This window comes from Diabrotica undecimpunctata, chromosome 1 (genome assembly GCF_040954645.1).
Source record: "Diabrotica undecimpunctata isolate CICGRU chromosome 1, icDiaUnde3, whole genome shotgun sequence".
NCBI lineage: Eukaryota > Metazoa > Arthropoda > Insecta > Coleoptera > Chrysomelidae > Diabrotica > Diabrotica undecimpunctata.
In genome coordinates, this window is record NC_092803.1 from 111768017 (window position 1) to 111789029 (window position 21013).

The following is a 21013-nucleotide window of genomic DNA, read 5'->3' on the forward strand; positions in this document are numbered from 1 at the left end:
ATTTTTTTGTAAATACATTTAGAATTTAATTTACTGATACAAAAAGAGCACGCATGTACATCCCATGTGATAAACAAAGATAGAACTAGATTTGTAAAGCTCACTACAATACGTAATTGTATTTGAAAGATAATAATGTGACCACAATATTATCGAATTACATATGTTTTAGTAAATGTTTCTGAAAATGATATTTATCGAAGCATAGTTGTAAAATTCAATGAAACTGCAATATTAAAATTTAAAATAATATCATTGACAAATGACACTGAGACAATAAATGTGGGGTAGGTGGTATCACGTGGTATCATGTATCATAGTACATAATGGGTGGTATGTTGTCATCTGTCATTGCTGTCGTGATGTATACTTGTGGACAAATGACGTTTATGAAGTTTAGTCGTTTATAGGTGTTTATAGTGACGAAATAAATTTAAAATAATAAAGTTATAATAAGAATAATATAAATATAAGAGCAGATTATGGAAAACCTTAAACCATCTATGTATTGTGGTGCTTCTAGTCATCACATTCATTGCGAAAATTTTGAATTTAAAACTGGTGAAAAGTTACTCGTTTTTGGAAGAGATGAAGTTGATAATAAAACCACCTGGCTAGATTTAAACAATTGTACAGGTATATTTTGTTTTTAATAACATATTACATCTGTTTTAAAGCCAAACAATACATGATGAACGTTATTTGTGTTGTTCTATTAAAAATATATATTTAAATATATTTAACTCTATCTTTAAACAAAAAATGTAGGTGGAGTACTGATCCCCTCGCCTTTTTATGTTTCTTTAGTCGTTTCGGTGTTTATTCAGTTAACGTATATCTGTGACTACCTCCTTTTGCTGTCTTAATTGTTTTTATCAATTATATAATTTTAAACAAACCACAATTCGTCATTGACAATGCAATACCTATGGTCAATATTTTCAGAAAATGTCTATTTACTATTTGGTGTTCTATCCATAGGCAGAAAATATCTCTTATTTGTAGGATAGGGAGTTTCTATATGGCTAATATTTATGCTCCCTTAAGAATATGTGAGAATTGACTGCACATATCAAATATTTTAGAACCTAAAAACAAGCATATAGCTTTCATTTTGTAAATATAGACACAATTTTATCAACATCTAACAACCACATACAATCAGTCACCAAAAAATGACTCCAACCAATCAGGAGCATAAATGCTAATATTAGAAAAGAAACTGAATACATATGAATAGGTAAGCATAGCCTCCATGATAAAACTTATGAAATTGGAAATTTACTAATAGACTTCTCTGCTAGTAAGGAAGGGATCATAAGTTCAACCATTTTTTCTAAAGGACACATCTATAAGTCCACATGGCTCTCACCAGATGGTCAAACAACCAACCAGAGAGACCATATGTTGATAGGCAGAAGAGCAATTATAAATGTAAGTGAATGTGAGAGGAAGAAGGGGAGCAGTATGCAGTTAGGATCACTTTCTATTACAAAATTATAAAATTCAGATACTGTATAAATAGATAGGAAAAGAACAAACACCTAAACCAAAAAATTAAACCTGGACAACCTGAAAAATCCAGAAATAGAAAAGCAATTGAAAGAAGATTAGATAGAGCAACAGCTTAAAGAGTGATTGGAGGAATTAAAAACATCAAAGAAGAGAGCTTTGGTTTAATGAAGAATGTAAACAAACAATAAAAAAGGAAGTGAACTATACAGTCCCTGGCCAAAATATTAGACGCACTTCTGTTTTTTAATAATTTGATGTTTTATTCGAGTTTATATGCAGTTCTTTCACATACAAACATACATGAAATGGATTTTTATTCAGGAAATTTATTATATATTTCGTATTTGTCTAAAATGGCAACACTGTCTTAATCAATTTTGGCCTGAACGTAATCAAGTCTAAACCTGCTCCCATCGCGTTCGCAGGTGATTCAGTTGCGAACGTGTCTCTGTGGCTTTATGTGTTGTGTTTGTTTATTAAACAGTTTTATATTACGCAGTTATTTGTTTATTTCGTATGCAGAGTTTAAATAATCTGTTTGTACACTTTCATCATGGGTAAAAAATGCGATCTTTCACCACGTAAAAAAACTGAGATAAAGGCCCTAGTGAATACTAAAATATTTTCAAACCGCGAAATATCACGAAAGTTAAAAGTTTCTGAAGCTAGTGTACGACGCATAAAGAAGAAGATTGAATTAGGGAAAGAATTGAGCCCAAAACGAAAGAAAAAATGTGGCAGGCAGAAAGCCTATTTTCACTCCAAGGTCAGAAAGATCTTTAAAGAAAATTTGCCTGGAAAACAGATTACATTAAATGTGGGGTAGGTGGTATCACGTGGTATCATGTATCATAGTACATAATGGGTGGTATGCTGGCATCTGTCATTGCTGTCGTGATGTATACTTGTGGACAAATGACATTTATGAAGTTTAGTCGTTTATAGTGACAAAATAAATTTAAAATAATAAAGTTATAATAAGAATAATATAAATATAAGAGCAGATTATGGAAAACTTTAAACCATCTATGTATTGTGGTGCTTCTAGTCATCACATTCATTGTGAAAATTTTGAATTTAAAACTGATGAAAAGTTACTCGTTTTTGGAAGAGATGAAGTTGATAATAAATCCACCTGGCTAGATTTAAACAATTGTACAGGTATATTTTGTTTTTAATAACATATTACATCTGTTTTAAAGCCAAACAATACATGATGAACGTTATTTGTGTTGTTCTATTAAAAATATATATTTAAATATATTTAACTCTATCTTTAAACAAAAAATGTAGGTGGAGTACTGATCTCCTCGCCTTTTTATGTTTCTTTAGTCGTTTCGGTGTTTATTCAGTTAACATATATCTGTGACTACCTCCTTTTGCTGTCTTAATTGTTTTTATCAATTATATAATTTTAAACAAACCACAATTCGTCATTGACAATGCAATACCTATGGTCAATATTTTCAGAAAATGTCTATTTACTATTTGGTGTTCTATCCATAGGCAGAAAATATCTGTTATTTGTAGGATAGGGAGTTTCTATATGGCTAATATTTATGCTCCCTTAGAATATGTGAGAATTGACTGCACATATCAAATATTTTAGAACCTAAAAACAAGCATATAGTTTTCATTTTGTAAATATAGACACAATTTTATCAACATCTAACAACCACATACAATCAGTCACCAAAAAATGACTCCAACCAGTCAGGAGCATAAATGCTAATATTGGAAAAGAAACTGAATACATAGGAATAGGTAAGCATAGCCTCCATGATAAAACTTATGAAATTGGAAATTTACTAATAGACTTCTCTGCTAGTAAGGAAGGGATCATAAGTTCAACCATTTTTTCTAAAGGACACATCTATAAGTCCACATGGCTCTCACCAGATGGTCAAACAACCAACCAGATAGACCATATGTTGATAGGCAGAAGAGCAGTTATAAATGTAAGTGAATGTGAGAGGAAGAAGGGGAGCAGTATGCAGTTAGGATCACTTTCTATTACAAAATTATAAAATTCAGATACTGTATAAATAGATAGGAAACGAACAAACACCTAAACCAAAAAATTAAACCTGGACAACCTGAAAAATAAAGAAATAGAAAAGCAATTGCAAGAAGATTAGATAGAGCAACAGCTTAAAGAGTGATTGGAGGAATTAAAAACATCAAAGAAGAGAGCTTTGGTTTAATGAAGAATGTAAACAAACAATAAAAAAGGAAGTGAATTATACAGTCCCTGGCCAAAATATTAGACGTACTTCTGTTTTTTAATAATTTCATGTTTTATTCGAGTTTATATGCAGTTCTTTCACATACAAACATACATGAAATGGATTTTTATTCAGGAAATTTATTATATATTTCGTATTTGTCATAAATGGCAACACTGTCTTAATCAATTTTGGCCTGAACGTAATCAAGTCTAAACCTGCTCCCATCGCGTTCGCAGGTGATTCAGTTGCGAACGTGTCTCTGTGGCTTTATGTGTTGTGTTTGTTTATTAAACAGTTTTATATTACGCAGTTATTTGTTTATTTCGTATGCAGAGTTTAAATAATCTGTTTGTACACTTTCATCATGGGTAAAAAACGCGATCTTTCACCACGTAAAAAAGCTGAGATAAAGGCCCTAGTGAATACTAAAATATTTTCAAACCGCGAAATATCACAAAAAGTTAAAAGTTTCTGAAGCTAGTGTACGACGCATAAAGAAGAAGATTGAATTAGGGAAAGAATTGAGCCCAAAACGAAAGAAAAAATGTGGCAGGCAGAAAGCCTATTTTCACTCCAAGGTCAGAAAGATCTTTAAAGAAAATTTGTCTGGAAAACAGATTTGCTACCACAAAATTGATAAAATTGCAACTCCAAGATGTCAATGTGAATGCTTCTGAACATACTGTGCGAAGAAAATTAAAAGATTTATCATGCAGTAGCAGATTTAGAGGTAACAGATCAGAACCAGAGTAACCAGGTATTAACATACCCAGCCACAATACAGAGAATAATGGATGCCATTTTAAAGCACTGAAGAATAATAAAGACCCAGATATTTGCAACATACCAGGTAACATTCTCAAAAATGGAGAACACACATGATTAATAGATTTCATAAACTAATAAAAGACATGTGGAATACAGAAGAAATTTCAGGAAACTGGAAAAAGCAACTAAAGGGGTTTACATGGGCCATAAATAGGAATTTGAGTTACACATTGATAAAATATTGTTACATTGTTCTGTGGGTTGAGAGATTAAGTGAAGTACAACATGATTTAACCAACTTTATTTTACTTAAAAACTCACTTAATTACAAATACCACAATTACTAATTACTACATTACTTATTGCTTAGAAAAAATTCACATTGATACATAGAATCATCAATACTACTCTCCAAGGCCGCCTCTGCTGGCTTATATAATGAGAACTGAATGTTCTCGAAAAATCTTCAGGAAAATCTTTTCTGATAAGATAGCATTAGTTCGTGGAATATTTCGGTGGCAAAGAAAGATCTCGATTTATCTAACGCACAGGCCACAATCAGGTATCTGACTCACAACATCACCTCCTCCTTTAAGGCTGTTCGCCTCGAACAGCACATAAATGTCCAAGGTCGATGGATTCTGCCCTTCATAACGACCCAGTCTCTCCAGGTGGACAACCTTTGGCTTACACCTTGGCATCAGTTGCACCCCATATACAAAATCGTTTATCCTCAGTGACCAGACACTAGCATTGCTGGAGTGTAACCACTAGCAGAGCTAACAAGGATAGCAGGAAATGAGGCACCAGTTTGTCCCAGTCTCTCTAGTTTTCATGTACAAGCAGTGACAAGTGATAGTCCGGTTATGTCTTTCTATCATGCCATTAGACTCAGAATGAAGCGGTCACATTCTGGACTTCCTAATTCTCAACAAAGCAATCATGGTCTTCCAAACTTCTGATTCAAAGTTGCACCCCAGGTCACAACCCCAGGGAACCCCATGTCGGGAAACGACATTCTCTAGCAGGGTCTCGTCTCTTGGTTAGGTCACAGAATAAGAAACAATCAGAATACCCACTCTCCTTGTCAAGATAGTACGCGCATCTCGTTCACCCAGAGAGAATCAACCATGTTTTAAACGGAACCAGTGCTGTTCAGTGAAAATTTATCTGGCGTGCGTTGAAAAGTTCAGTGGTAGTGTGTGTTAGCACAGAATAATATTCTAAACCTAGAGTATTTTGTTACGTCTCATTTTTAACTTTAGACTTTAATATTCCTGTGGTATTAGTGTGTTTACTATTTGTCATTTGTGTTATATATAAATAATATAAATGTAAATATATTATTGACATACAATATATATATATATATATATATATATATATATATATATATATGTATAAATTATATACAAATATAAATTATTTATATAATTATACAAAATATATGTAAGTTTAAATGTAAATGTGTCAAATGTCATACGATAAATAAATAAATTTATATAATAATTGTAGATAAGATTGGCAAGTCACGCAAAACAAAAAATTGCGATAATGTGCCTTTTTTCAGTTTCCCCAAAGATAAGGCAAGGTAAGAAATACTGGATATAATACACATGGTAGTTTAAGTTAAAAAAGTTTAAATTGAATTATCAAATAATGAGTATTGGATTGAAGTTTACTTAATATCATGCAATAGATTTTCTTTTCTTAGTTTAATTTTATTTATGTATTTACAGAGCTGTAGTATGGTTGCTAAAATGTGGAATACAAGAGTCAACAATTGATAAGCTGGATATCTATAAAATATGTGGGGCTCATTTTGAGAATAATTTTTTTAAAAATCATTTGAAGAGTCGTTTGTATCCAGACGCAGTACCAAAAATATTTCTCACATTAGAAGGTTCGAGTAAAGAGAGCCAAAATGAACATAATTATGATCAGAATGTATTAAGTAAGTACTTCACTTTTTTTTATTCTACAGGGCGTCAAATCATGACTTAAATTTGATGTCATATATAATGACTACCATGTAGAATTCTATTTCTGATTAATCCTAAACTTACATTAAATTCAAATCATATTATTGAGGTTTTTGTTAGCCAAATTACATCTTTCACATACAGGGTTCATATGTGGTACATATTTCTATTAAAAGAATATATTTTTTAGATCCTTAAACTTCTGAAGAAGATAATGAATCTCCTAGCAAAATTAAAATTTTACAAGGCATAAGGTTAGTGGCACCTTTTACATCTGCTTCTGAAATGCCAAGTACTCTTACTCATACAGTACCTGTTCCAATACTCTCTTCCGGCAATACACAAACTGACTCCAATTTGTCATCTAATTCGCCTAGAAAACACCCACTCAGAAAATTAGTTAAACAACTTAGAAATAGTAAAAAAACAATAGTGTTGAAAATATTTGTCTTTACCTGTAGTGTGGGTTTATTTTCAAACTGTAGGAAGCTAAGAACTAAGCTCAACAGTTTATTTATGAATGTATCCTATTCCCATTACAGTATTATCATATTCAATGAGACTTGTTGACGTGTAACTATGCCAATGAAGAGCTGCAGTTGTTTGACCTCAACCTATATAGAACTGATCGCTCCAGGTAAACAAGATTTTTTATCACAGTTCTATTGTGATAATTTATTTTTAGGAAAACCACTTAATCAAATTGTGAATATTTTTTATGATATAGTTTACTTAGCTATATAATTATTGTTACGATAAATTCTGACCCAAAACTGTAAATATATTATGACTAATTCTTTTCTGTTGTAGTTATTTGAGAGTGCGGCGATTTCTCATCGAAGACCCCAGACTGGTTTTTGTCCTGCTTGGAAGTTTCGAGTCGTGGAGATGACTCATCATAGGCCTTTCGCCGAAATAGCAGTCTATTCGATGGATTTCGAGATACAGCTGTTTTCATATATAATAACGGATTTTTCATTGAGGGAAACAGTTAATTTTGAAGATTCGCGCCGCGTGTAAATTGTATCGTTCGTATAGATAAATTATGTATTATTAGTGGTTTAATAAATTGATATAAATTATCGTGTGTTTTAATAAATTAAAATAAGAACAATATAATAAATTCATAACATTATTTATTTATCCCCCTAAAAAGTTATTCAAAACATAGATTCCCTTCTTGGTTCTCACCAGAGTTGAAGGACCTGATAGCTGAGAAAAAAAAAGCTCTTTTATCTAAATCTCTTCTGGATTGTCGCACTTTTTCTCAGCAGTAGTTTTCTCGCAATATTCAGCAGTACATTGTTAACTCATAAGTTTTGTCCGCAGCAGGAGACAGCAGATTTCATAAATATGCATATTTCACAACATCACAAACTTCCTAGAGGACATAGATATTAAGTGAGTGTCTTGCTATGTACTTTACAGGTCTAAAGTTGTATAAAACAAAATTGAGAAAACAGTTTTGTTTGCCAAGTTCAAAAACTTTACTAAAAGAAATTGGTAAATGAGAAATAGTAGCTGGGTGCAATCCTACACTTTTTGAAATTCTTAAAATGAAAGTTAATAATTTTTGTGATGAAGACAAATTATGTATGCTATTTGTTGATGAAATGACCATCAAAATTAATTTATTTTATGTCATTAACTCAGGTAATATTATTGGACTGGAAGACGACGGTACAGGTTCCAAAAGTTTCAAACCAGCATTAACTGCCACTGTATTCATGGTTAGAGGTATAAAAAATAAGTGGAACTAACCTATTTGTTTAAATTTTTTAATTCTTGTTGTCCAGTTAAAATTGTAAAATCTACACAACGTTAAAGGAAATGGGCTTACAAGTATGTGTCTTAATCAGTGACATGGGGTCCAATAATATTCCAATTGGATAATCTCTTAAATGTTGATCCAACAAATCCGTATTTTTTGTAAATGATCAAAAAATTACATTTATGTTTGATACCCCACATCTTCTCAAAACTGTCAGAAATAATTTAAAAAAACATAATTTTATCAAAGAAGGTGGACATGAAATTTCCTGGAAGTATATAGAAATCTTTTATAATTTAGACAAATGATATCCTCTAAGAGCTGTTCCAAAATTAACAGATTCTAATATTTATCCAAATACACGGTTTGGAGCATTTCCTGCTAGTGCCAGTAGCACAGCAGAGTTTGTAGATATGACGGACAAATTATTTGATCATTTAAATTCTTCACATACTACTAAAGCCAAACAATTTGGAGGAGCTTTTAAGGGATTACAATATCAGGTAGACTTTTTAAGGGATTGTGAACTAATTTGAAAGTAATTGACAAAGGTGGAGATGATGTCACTAACAAAATAAAATTTTTGAAGTGTTTCCGAGTCACAATAAATGGGTTAATAGTATTATGGGACATTTTAAAAGGTACTTTTAAATTCATTTTACTCGAAGGCTTAACCAAGACTGCTTAGAGAATTACTTTGGTAAAATTCGACAACAAAATGGTAATTGTATGAATCCAACTGCAATACAGTTTCAAAGAACTTTTAAAAAACTTATTTGTGTACGTCTGTTAAATTCAGGAACAGGTAATTGTGAAAGTGGTATGGATAAAATACTATTTCGTTTACACGACATTCCACGATTCCATTTACACGAAAATAGTATTCTTGAGAATCAATTGCCAGTTCCCCAGTTATTTGGAACTGAACAGGAAATAAGTATTCGTCGTGAAATTCAACAAAATGATTTACTTGAAAAAAATTTTTAACGTTACGTGTGTGGTTATCTTGTTAGAAAATGTTTACAAGTTCATTCGTGTTCGATTTGTGAAAAATATGCCCGTGGTGTAGAAAATTTAGATTAACAACTTTATTTTGCTACTTCAAAGCCTATGAATGTGGCAGCAGTATGTTTGGAAAATTAATGATGCTGAATTAAAATTTTGTTATTTATATTTCACATTTAGAAGTTTTGTTTCAGAATAAGTTTGAGGAAGATTGTGTTCAAACAGATATCCTAAAACATTTACTTATTTTTAGTGAAAATATAGTGTTAGATCATCCGTGCACAAATTTCCCTCGAATTTATCTTGTTAAATTGTATTTCAAGTTAATGTTATTGTCCACTTTAAAATCCATAAATCGAAATTGTAAAAAGTAGTAATAAGAATCTGATTATTTGGAAACATGAATAATAGTCAAATCAGTTCAAGAATTTCATACTACATTTTCATTAAAGGATTATGTTACTTTTGAATTATGTGGAATTCTAATTTTTTTGTTTATTTAAAACACATTTTCGAAATGTAACAAAAACATACAAAAACTTAATTATAGGTATTTCCAAATTTATAATTTTTTTTGTTAATATTAAATTGATTTTTATAATTACGATTTATATATTTTAAAGTAGAAAATAGTCATACTCGAGTATACAACTTTAAAAAATATAGATATAGATTGTATAAAAATAAATTTTTGCAACATCTGTAAAAAATTATCAACATTATTTTGCAATATTTGCTATGTGCATAATTTGCATAAAAACTTATTTTAAAGAAGATATTATGAAAAATACAAAATTATTGTCTGGCATCCTTAAGTTGCCATATGTATTCAAGGAGCCAGTTTCATAGGTTTTAAAATAACAACAGAGAGATTCATGATCTAAATCTTTAAAGGTTTTGAATAAGTTTCACAAATTATTGTTTTGTAAGTGTGTGCTGGTGTTGACTCAAATACTTCACTTCGTTCAGAAAAATCTGAATTTTGTAATAAGATGGCGTCTGCATCATCTTCGCAGTTTTCGGTACCAGAATTTAACAAATTTAAACATAACAATTTCTAAAGCCCCTTTGAAATTGAATGAGAGTTGTATTGTTGCAATTACAGTGCTGTCGTGTCATTTGTCAAAAAAAATTCCAAACATCTTGATTCAATCTTCTAGACAGAAGATACTCAAATCCAGAAACTTCTAGTACATCCCGCAATTCCATCACACCATCAATTGTTATTCTTCAACTCTTAATAAACTTTAACCGGTTTGTAACATTAATGTATTTCTGAAAAACTTAACCGATTTTAAAAAGTGTCAGTCTTTTAAAAATGTGATTTGGTACTTCAACCCCTTGAATGCCCTATTATAATTTTTGACATTAGTAGTTGGAGAATTCAACAGATTAAATAGCGTATCAAATTTTTCTACTACTTCTGCAGTGGTACTTGCTTCTGAAGACAAAAAACCAAAACGAATACTTATATAGTGTAACAAGTTAATGCTTGTTGCTACTGTTGTACTTAATACCTGAGTAGCATATATTTCACTTTCATTTTTTTAAATTCATTTTTGGAAATATGATAATCTGTAACTTTACAAGTGCTCGCAATGGACACTGTTCATTATGTTATACAATGCTTTAATATGGTCCCATGAAGTTTTTTTACCATCAAGTAAAAAATTACTTCCTAATAAATTATTCCTGCTCGATTTAACAAGTGAGGTGTATCAAACATGTAAATTACTTTTTGTTCATTTACATAAAAGAATGGTTTCTGAGGACTAACTCACAAGTAAACTAGATAATTTAGAATTATTGGAACGTAAATCACTTGTTACAACACACACTTTTATGCCACATTTTGTAAGTTTTTCTGTAGTATTAGATAAAATTTCTATTAATTTAATACCTACGTGATGTAGATAATATGATAGAGGTTGTTTTCAGTTACTATAAAGTACTCTTAGCATAAAAGTGGTCGCTTTATGAACAGGTTTCAAGCCTTTTCTGTCATCTCAAAGTCTTCTAAACCTATAATTTCATCTGCATCCGAATTATAAAATAAATTAGATTTTATTGCAACTTCATCAAACCATAACAAACAAAATTTACTTTGCTCAGAGATATTCTTTACTTTCAACTGAATTTCAACAGGTTTCATTTTTATATGTTCAATATGCTTCACTAAAGTTCTGTAACTGGGCAAGCTAAAGGTTTTTGTCAATTTATTTTTATATTGTAATTTAGGACCAGTGAAATACATGTCAAGACACTTTGTTTTAATTTCAGATAAATATCTCCGCCCTTTTGGTTTCTTTAGAGCTTGTGACCCTTGTACTTTTATAAAATTTTCTACTTTTGTAGATGGATAAAATCTGAAAGTAGCTTCCTTATATTCTTTAAGTGAAATATTTGGACAAACTTCTTTTCTCATTGTTAACAGTTGATCTTCTAGTTCACAAACTTGAAGCTCTAAGACTCTAAGTGGTAGTTCTAATTTCTCAGATGTTTATTACTATTTCGAAAAATGAATATCCACTGTAATTCTTAGACTTGAAACTGTTTTAAATGTATATTTTAACTTCTAAGATCGAAAAAGTAGATCAACTGGCAAAAAAAGTCGAATGAGCTCAAACCATACTGCAAAATTGAAAACATATCCGTACATTGATCTAAAGAACCTGGTTGAAATCCACTGTACTAATACATGGCAAAATCGTTGGGAAAAATTAGGTGCAAAATTAAATGTAATTTGCCCAAAAAGAAATGATGTCCTGGAGAATCCTTCAAACAGAAGAAACCAAGTTATTATTAACCATCTAAGAATTGGCCATACTGCCTTAACACACAAATACCAATCTACTTCAGCTGCTCTGATCCACTGACCGTTAAACATATCCTGCTTGATTGTCCGCAATTCATGGAAGAAAGAAGATTCTGCGGAATCACAGATGATAATCTCAAAACAGTTCTCACCAAAAAAATCTCAACAGTGTTAACCTATTGAAAAGACATTAAGGTATTCAATTCTGTTTATTGTAATATTTATTGTGTTTGTTATATCCACTAATAACCCTGCGCGGTTGATGTGGTTTTGTGTTCAAATAAAAAGAAATCTTCTAATATCTGAATACATAAATTCTAATTGTTCTTTTTCTCACCTTTCTGGATCCTTCGGAAAAGTAAACAAAATTTCATTTCATTTCAAACATGTATTTTTACAATTTTTAACGGCAAATATGTACCCATCACTTTTTCTCGACTTGTATTCATTTTACTTCTAAAATAGTAAAAAAAAACGTACAATATAGACAAAATACGAGTATCATATACTTTGTATTTGTTTATTAGTTATGTGAAAATTAAAAATAAACCATTTATGAATGACATTTGTTTTTTATTTCTAGTAAATTTCCACTCAATAAGTAAATTCCATTCAGTTGTTTATTGATTTTACATCCATTTGTATTTCCAATTTAAAAGCATGTCTTTACAATTATATTATTTATAGAAGAGCATCGTCCTATGAGAAATCAAATGAGGGGGGGGGGGTCTTATTGGTGCAATGGCGAAGGTAAAACCCCTCTAAACCTCGCCTAGGACCCAGAAAGTCCCGATTTAAAAATACAACTCTGATATAAAAGTCTACAGATAACATCATTACTTAACATGGCTTTAAAATTCAGACCTAACTTAAGTATGCATACATATATTTTATGAAATTTTACTATATTAGTAATCAAGTAAAACATATTTATAATAATGTTAAATTAACTAACTTTCTTATAAATAAGCCTATAAAATATAATACAAATTCAATACAGATACAAAACAAAAAACACATGTGAACTACAAAAAATTTTTAATCATTTTTTTTTTAAGGACAATACTCCTGCTTCTCCATTTTTCGCTTTTTTGTAATATTCTTTGCCTTTTCCTGAAATGCTTCCTCCGCCTTGCGCCTTATTCCTTGAATGTCTCTCATTTAAAATAAAAGGGTAAAAGTTTCATTGTCTAATTTCTCTATGAAATTTCTTAAGTCGCCCATTTGAAGTCTTCGTTTGTTTTCTTCCTGGATGACATTTGTCTGTTCCAGCTTCCCTCTGACAAACTCATTAATTTCCTCGTCATGCCTTAATTTGATAACTGAAGTTTTTCCCAAACACATTGCAGCATCATCTAAAACAGAGTTAGCACCCATGCGCTCCTCATACATTCTTACCAAGTGCACATGCGTACACAAGGTATTCCTCACCACATATTCGGCACTCTCACACTGTTATCGATGAATAAAAATTTTACACACTCTACATATCTCCAGTAAATTTTGTTAATTTTTTATTATGGGTTGTATGGTTGTTTTGTATGTCTGTATTTTTGTCTTCATTTATAAATACTTGATTTTTAACATTCCATCTATTGCCTGCGATTATTCTAGCTTGTATTTCTTAGTTAGTGTTCAGTTTACCTGTGATTATTGCTTTGAGATACGTGAATATTTCGGCTATTTCGAATTCGTATGCTTTTCCTTCTACTTCTAGTTTTAACTTTTCTCCATTTCTGAACTTGCCATTTGTTCATTCGATACATTTATTTATGCATACCCAATTTTCCTTTTTACTTTGACTAGCCTTTGTACTATCTTATGTACTTCTTTTTTTCCTTTTGTGAGCACAACCATATCGCCCGTCGAAATATTCTTTCCATCTCTCCACGATTTCTGGTTCTCCGCTTAAACTATTTCCCGCTTTATTTTCACAGCCTACCAAAAATAGCTGAAAATGTGAAATTCCCATTGACCGCGCGAACAATGAAGTGAGAACGTACTCGGAAGGAACAGGATATACTCTACGCGCGGGCTGGCTACTACAATTGCAATCTCTTCTCTCTTTTCAGCTCTTCAAAATTTAGCTGTCCATTGTCGGATGTTTCTTAGCCACGATATTCTTTTCCTTCCTGTTCGTCTCTTTCTCCCGATCTTTCCTTTCACTATTAATTGAACATATCGGTACTTATTTCTCAGTATGTGGACCAAGTATGATGTTTTTCTAACTTTCACTGTGTTGAAAAGTTCTCGTTCCTTGCCTATTCTATGGAGCACTTCTTCGTTTGAGGTATGCGATATCCATGGAATCTTGAGGATTCTCCGGTAGATCTATATTTCAAAAGCATCCAATTTACTTACGGTTGATGTTTTAAGAGTCCATGTTTCAACTGCATAGAGGTGAGTCGACTAGATGTAGCATTTTGATAAACGTAATTTTGAGTTTCGAGTTTTATTCGAGAATTGCATAGGAGTCTTGATTTTTTCGAAAGATTTTCAAATGAGCGTAATATTCAATATTTGGTTCATACTCGAATGCTACACGAAGGAACTAATCAGATGTAAATACTCGATATACTTGTTGGCATTGTCCGTCATTTGCCCGTGTGTTAACAAAGAACCACCGCGCCTCTTTAGCTTGTACCTCTTGTGATTGTGATTCACACAATTGTTCCATGCTTACATTCACATCTGCATTATCTTGTTGGATTTGTTCACTGTTCATTGTACTCTTCTATTTAGCATGTTTTTAGGTGTATTCGTTCGACGGCCCAAATTATCACCTTGGCGTCTTGCTGGCATTGTTCACTACACATCACAGAAATAGATCAGTTTGATATACTTATTGATGAAAAACAGCATGCTGGTAATGTTTTTGTTCTTTTATTATTTTACCGACCCTTCACAATCATAAAACACGAATATAAGTATTTCTTTGAATTTGAAATGATTCGAATACACGTCACTGCTACTATCGATCGATGCACAAACAATATCTAATAATGGCCGAAAACTCTGTAGGGAGTGAGTGTTGATAAAAGTAAAATAGTATCACTATTGAAAAATAGCGACTGGTAGCAGAAGGGTGAAAATTTAGGGTTTTATGAGTTATTTTGATGCCAAATCGAAAAAAAAATAAAAATTTTGGAGGGAGAAACTCTTATCATCTATTTATTATTATTATATTTTTTTATTTCTATTTATTTATATTTTTTATTGTAGGAATAATTACTCCAGAAACGTTCAGTTTGTTCACGGCTCTAGACTATATTAATTTCAAAAGATGTACTTTGGAATTTTCTGCCAAAGCATTTGCAGCTGTAAAGAATATAAAAGCCATAGACATAAGGGAAAGTAAAGTCTCTATTTTTAAGGAGATTTTTGAAGACTGTGAAACATTGGAGTCTGTTCGTTTAAAAGATTTGAAAATACCAGATCAAGATTGTTTTTCTCCTCTAAAAAAGTTAAATATGTTGACAATAGAAGAGTGTCAGTTCGAAAACAGCAATAGTAATATTTTCAGAAATTTATTTTCGTTACAATATTTGATAATCGAACGGTGCGAATTGCCAATATTCGGTGATGTTCACCAGGATTTAAAAAATTTGGAAATGCTTATTCTTATGCATAACAAAATTGGAGAACTAAATTGTGACGGAATATTTAATCTACTGAAATTAAAAGAAATTGCCATATTTAACAATGAAACTGTATCTGTTATAAACTACGAAGGGTTTCAAACTATGCCTTTGCTGGAAACCATACTTTTTGAAAACAATGTATACAAAACTTTAGATTTCCGTGCTTTTCCTAGTTTACAACTTGTTAAAATTGGTACATTAACTGATGTACCAACACCAGCAGATGTTGAGCTTTTCAAAAAGTTTGATGATATGAATATAACATACCAGTTTACCTTTTGTGGTAAGATCGAAGTTGATATGAGTAAAGTTATGATTTGTGCATAAAGATCTCTTTATTTTCCACACTATTAACTCTATTAAATACTAAGATTAATTAGAGCTTCATTTGACATCTTTTGCACTTTTTTACTAACTCTAGAATTATTGTATGATTATATGTGTGGAATTCTGAAGGTTTTATTACAATGTTTGTCACTCTATTCTTTGTCGTAAATCCCAATTTCTTTTTTATGCCTAATATTGACAGTTCCATATTATTTTTTAAGTTACTATTAATTTTAAATCACCATTTTTTTTTATAAAAGGCATATATCAGTACCATGTGTTATCACAGCTTCCTCACCATACATATACAGTCTTTATTTAACTGGTTATAATTTACCTTCTTGATATGAAACCTTTATTGACACGGTTTGGAAGCAATTTACTAATTTGCCATACCGACTTTATAACAATATAACTACCTCCGAAAGTTGAGAGTCAATGTAGAACAATAAAACTCACAACTTTCTTTAGGAGCCAATTGTTAGGCCTCGTTTAGTTCAAAATCCACAAGGAAAATAATTCCTGCAGCTGGCTGTATACCACGTATCACAAAAAGAGGTTAATCTTTGTATATGGGTATATTTTATAAAAACCCTTAAAAGGGCTACATTAAAAACACGAACGTTTTCGGAACAACAGTTCCATCATCAGGTTAAAATACAGGTTACCATGCCTGAGCCACCAAAATATTTGGGTAAAAACACTTTAAAATATATTATGTTACCAAAGATAGTACATGATGTTGATAATATTATTTGATGTTTAATATTTTAATTAAATTTTACTTCAGGTAACATACACCCATGCTTTAAGTGAGTTCCAGTGTCCGGAGAGTAAACCTCTTCAAACGGACTTCAGCTGGTAACTACCAACTGAGTTACAAGGGAATACTTGATTAAAAAAAAATTAATAAATTTCTTGGCATGATATTTTTCCAAGAGCGTAATTAATTTTCAGGTTGCTTACTGTTATACTCTTGATATACAGCTTCTGCTTTTTTATTTATGTGTCGTACGATGATATCAACTATTTCAATAGATATGATTTTCTTGATCGTATCCGTTATTGATAACATTTCTATACTTGTGTGAGTTCCAGTCCTTTGCCTGACTACCTGACAATGTTCCTTAAAGGAGTTTGATGATTGTTTACTCCAAAAAGTTTTATCTTTCGCCAAATACGTTCTACTTATTTACCTGACTTGAGACTTAAAAGACAAAAAAGTTATGAATAAAAATGTCCAATACCCCTCATAAACTAACCGGTTATGACTTCAATTTAAAAAATTATTACGTCAAACTATTGGGTACATTCCACTAAATAAATGTACAGAACAGTTTCAAAAATATAGCGTAAAGTTGAACAACAAAGCAATCATGAGCCTATTTGCCGATTAACTCATTTTTGGAGATCCGCTGATACAAATCTTTCCTTTTCCTTTAACCGGATGGCTTATTCAGTGCTCTCGATCTGCTCGTCGAGGGCTCCTCCACGAGAGAGCATTCTACCAGTAGTCACACTGACAGTGAAGGAGGAAATACATCAATACAATAGGACATCAAAATGGAAGAAAATCCAGAGATTTTAAAATTTACAACACTGAAGCGTATATAATTAATTTGTATTACTATATGCACAAATCAGTTAAACCTTTTACGTAGAATATTTGACTTAAGTCTCTTTATTACTAAAGTGCTTCCAACATATGCTTGAATATTATAAATTGTTAATATAATAAAAAAATGTTATAATTACATAAGGGTACAAAACATGTAAAATAAAATATTTGAAAAACAACTCATATTGTTAAACTTTTATTTTTAATATATATCAAATAGTTTTATACAAAGTAATGTTAGTATTTTGCAGCTTATTTATTTTTATATATTTATATACCTACTCGTATTAATGTAATCTAGTCACTTTAATAACTGTTATAATTGGAAACAATAAACGTTTTGCGAGCTGTTGTTGTTTTTTTGTAATTTTCTTAATTATTTAACATATAAAAACGGAAAATATCCCAACTAACCGGGATCTATTCCAAGGAGATCCGTTGAATCGATTACCGTTCTGTCTAGCGATTGAACCCTCTATAACAGCTACAGTCTCAGCATTAAAATTAGTAACATAGTGGTAGCTTAATCGCCCGTGATAGACGGATGAATTGAAATTAATGACTACTACCCGAAACCATAATTATAGATCATATCATTCTGACTTTACAACCCTGACATATAGATCAGATACCTACTTAAAAACTATAAATAGTGTCTCAAATGACATCAATATGCAATTCTGACTAGAGAAATACTGTATTCTAAATAGGGTCAAGTGATGCAAAAAGCCGAAATTTCTGTCAAAAACAAGACATTCAATTTTTCCTAATGCAAAAAAAACAATAACCTTATAAAACATACGTTACAAATTACTTCCACATATATACAATTGAAATATGTATTGAATAATAAATAAACGTAAACACAAACATGAGGAAAAAACTATCGCATCAGGCTGTGAATTTTGCTTAAAAAAAACTTTTAAATTGTATATACGAACTTTTCCTGTTGCGCTGCTGTACGAGATCCTAAAGACTTGGTAAGTATCGGATTTCTAAAATAGCACAGGCGGCTTTGATATTCCGTAACAAGTTTAGTCTATCTTAACTCGTTGGCAAGCTAGCACGTCGTAAATAACAGGTGCAAAAACGAGACACTACCAAGTTTAAAAACGAGACACGTGCCAGTTAAAAAACAAGACGGAGTTTTTATACCTTTAAAGAATAATGCCTAAGGTTTACGTTCCCAAAAAGCGCCCCTACGACAAAAAGGAGATGGAAACAGCCCTAAAGCTCATAGAGGATAGTACTTTATCTCTTAGAAGTGCAGCTACACAGTTTAAAATTGACAAATCTGCTCTTTCGAGAAGACGTACTCGTGTACTTGGTAAATAGGGAAGAAAAACTTCTCTAACCAAAGAAATTGAAAAAGACTTAAGTGATATTCCTGCTCTCACTAAACCGGAGATACAAGCAATAGTTCAAACCTATGTACAAGAAAACCACCTTACTATCCAGTTTAAGGAAGGAAAGCCTGGCAAAGAGTGGTTTAAAAATTTTTGCAAGCGTAATAGACTAAGTCAAAAAAAAAGCTTGAGCAACTGGAAAGATGTAGGTCAGCTACAAGTGATCCATTCATCATCTTTGGCTTTTACGATCGCCTGAATACTTGCATATCTGATTTGAAATTGCAAGACAAGCCCGGTCATATCTGGAATTTAGACGAGACCAGGTTTTCTTCCGATAAAATCAGAATAAAAGGCGTTGCTGGTATTGGTCAGAAAGTTCACCGGAACATAGAGGGGTCTGGAAAGGAAAATACCACCGTAATGGCCTGCATTTCAGAAAGTGGTACTTTGTTGTCTCCTCTAATAATTTTCCAAGGACAAAATTTATGGAACAGTTGGAAAGGTAATATGTCAACCTTTTGTTAAAATATATTTAGTAATAAAAATATGTTTTTTAGGTAAGGCCGATTTACCGAATACATGCTACGCAGTCTTTGAAATGGGATGGATGACTTGTCAGATTTTTCAAGAGTGGTTCCAAAAGTTTTGTGCACTGGTTCATGAACGCCCACTTCTTATCATACTAGATGGACATGTTACCCATTTGGATAAATCGACGATAGAATTGGCTGTGCAAGAAAATATAACTTTATTGAAACTCCCTGCTCATACAACTGACTTACTGCAATCGCTTGACGATGTTTCTTTGGTCCATTGAAATGGAATGAAGCTTTGATTAACTGGCAAAGACTTAATCAGAGAAAACCATCTAGAAGCGAATTTAGTGATTTGATTTGTAGCATTTGGAATGAAGGTTTATTTGCAGAAATTATTAAATCTTCTTTTGAAAAGGTTGGGATATTTCCATGCGATAAAAACAGATATCCAGCAGAATGCTTAGATTCTGCAAAGCTACTTGGATATAAAGAACATGGGGTGTTTAAAAATCCACTTGATATTTTCGAAGATTGCGATGAAGAAACTCCACTGTCGCAGACCGAACAGTTTATTGAGTCTGTTTCAGATCAATCTAACAGTGCTTCTCCCAAGCCATCTTGTTCCTTTGAATTATTACTACTGGAGAAAATTCTAAGAACCCCAAACATAACAGCAAGAAGAAGAAAGATCGACTCTATGGCAAAAGTCCTAACAACAGAAGAACTTAAAGGAAATATAGGAGAAAGAACAAAATGAGAAAAGTAAAGGTGAGAAATCTACAAAATCAAGAAAGAAACAAAAGGCGAATAAAACAGTACCTAGTTGAAAGTGACAGTAAAAGCAGCATTGACGAACAGCAAGTTTACCAAGATGAAAGTGATGTAGATTATTTGACTCTAGAAGATATTATTGAAGATGACTATGATGACGAGCCTTCAGAAAATGGAGAAACAAACTTTGATATTACGGAAGCATATGAACTCTGATTACGGGAAAATTATTTTATCCTAACTAAATTTAATACTAAGAAGGGGCAAGTTTACTACGTGGCACAAATTCTTAAAATTTTTAAGAGCGATGTAGAAGTAAAATATCTGAGATTTAAATTTATTTTTCCAGCCATTGAGGATTTCATCGACAAAAGTGACATAGAAACGAAACTGCCCCTGCCAGAAATAGAAAGTACGACCTGTCGTATCTCTCAGCAATATTGGTTTCCTATCGACTTTGAAAAGTACGTCGTTCAATAATATGTAGTACGAAGTACCTAGAATAATAATGTTTTTTACTTTAGTTCTTTACATCCTAATAAAAATCTTTTTACTTCGTTTTTGAATTAGGTATGGTTTATTTAACTTGTTTTTTAAATAGTTTTCTTTTTAGTTTAATAGCAACATATTTTTGTATTTAGTTATGTGAGTTTTCTCTAAGAATATTCTTACAATTTAAAACCTAAC

General features: G+C 31.6%; 2 protein-coding genes across 4 annotated transcripts; both read left to right on the top strand.

Moving 5' to 3' along the window:
- The first annotated feature begins 375 nt into the window (after positions 1–375).
- LOC140452526 (uncharacterized) lies at positions 376–19105 on the top strand. Its single transcript, XM_072546852.1, has 2 exons — positions 376–636; positions 15307–19105. Exons 1-2 carry the CDS (start codon positions 483–485, stop codon positions 16050–16052), a joined length of 900 nt encoding a protein of 299 aa, XP_072402953.1. The 5' UTR covers positions 376–482; the 3' UTR covers positions 16053–19105.
- Positions 671–7702, top strand: LOC140452536 (uncharacterized). Of its 3 annotated transcripts, XR_011952204.1 has the most exons (5): positions 671–2676; positions 6027–6102; positions 6251–6465; positions 6684–7130; positions 7304–7701. XR_011952204.1 is itself a non-coding variant. In XM_072546859.1 (4 exons), exons 1-4 carry the CDS (start codon positions 2523–2525, stop codon positions 6689–6691), a joined length of 453 nt encoding a protein of 150 aa, XP_072402960.1. In that variant the 5' UTR covers positions 671–2522; the 3' UTR covers positions 6692–7702. The 3 variants fall into 3 exon arrangements, 2 of the variants coding, with proteins under 2 accessions (XP_072402960.1, XP_072402971.1); XM_072546859.1 differs by having other exon boundaries at positions 6684–7702; XM_072546870.1 differs by lacking the exon at positions 6684–7130 and having other exon boundaries at positions 7304–7694.
- Positions 19106–21013: the final 1908 nt, after the last annotated feature.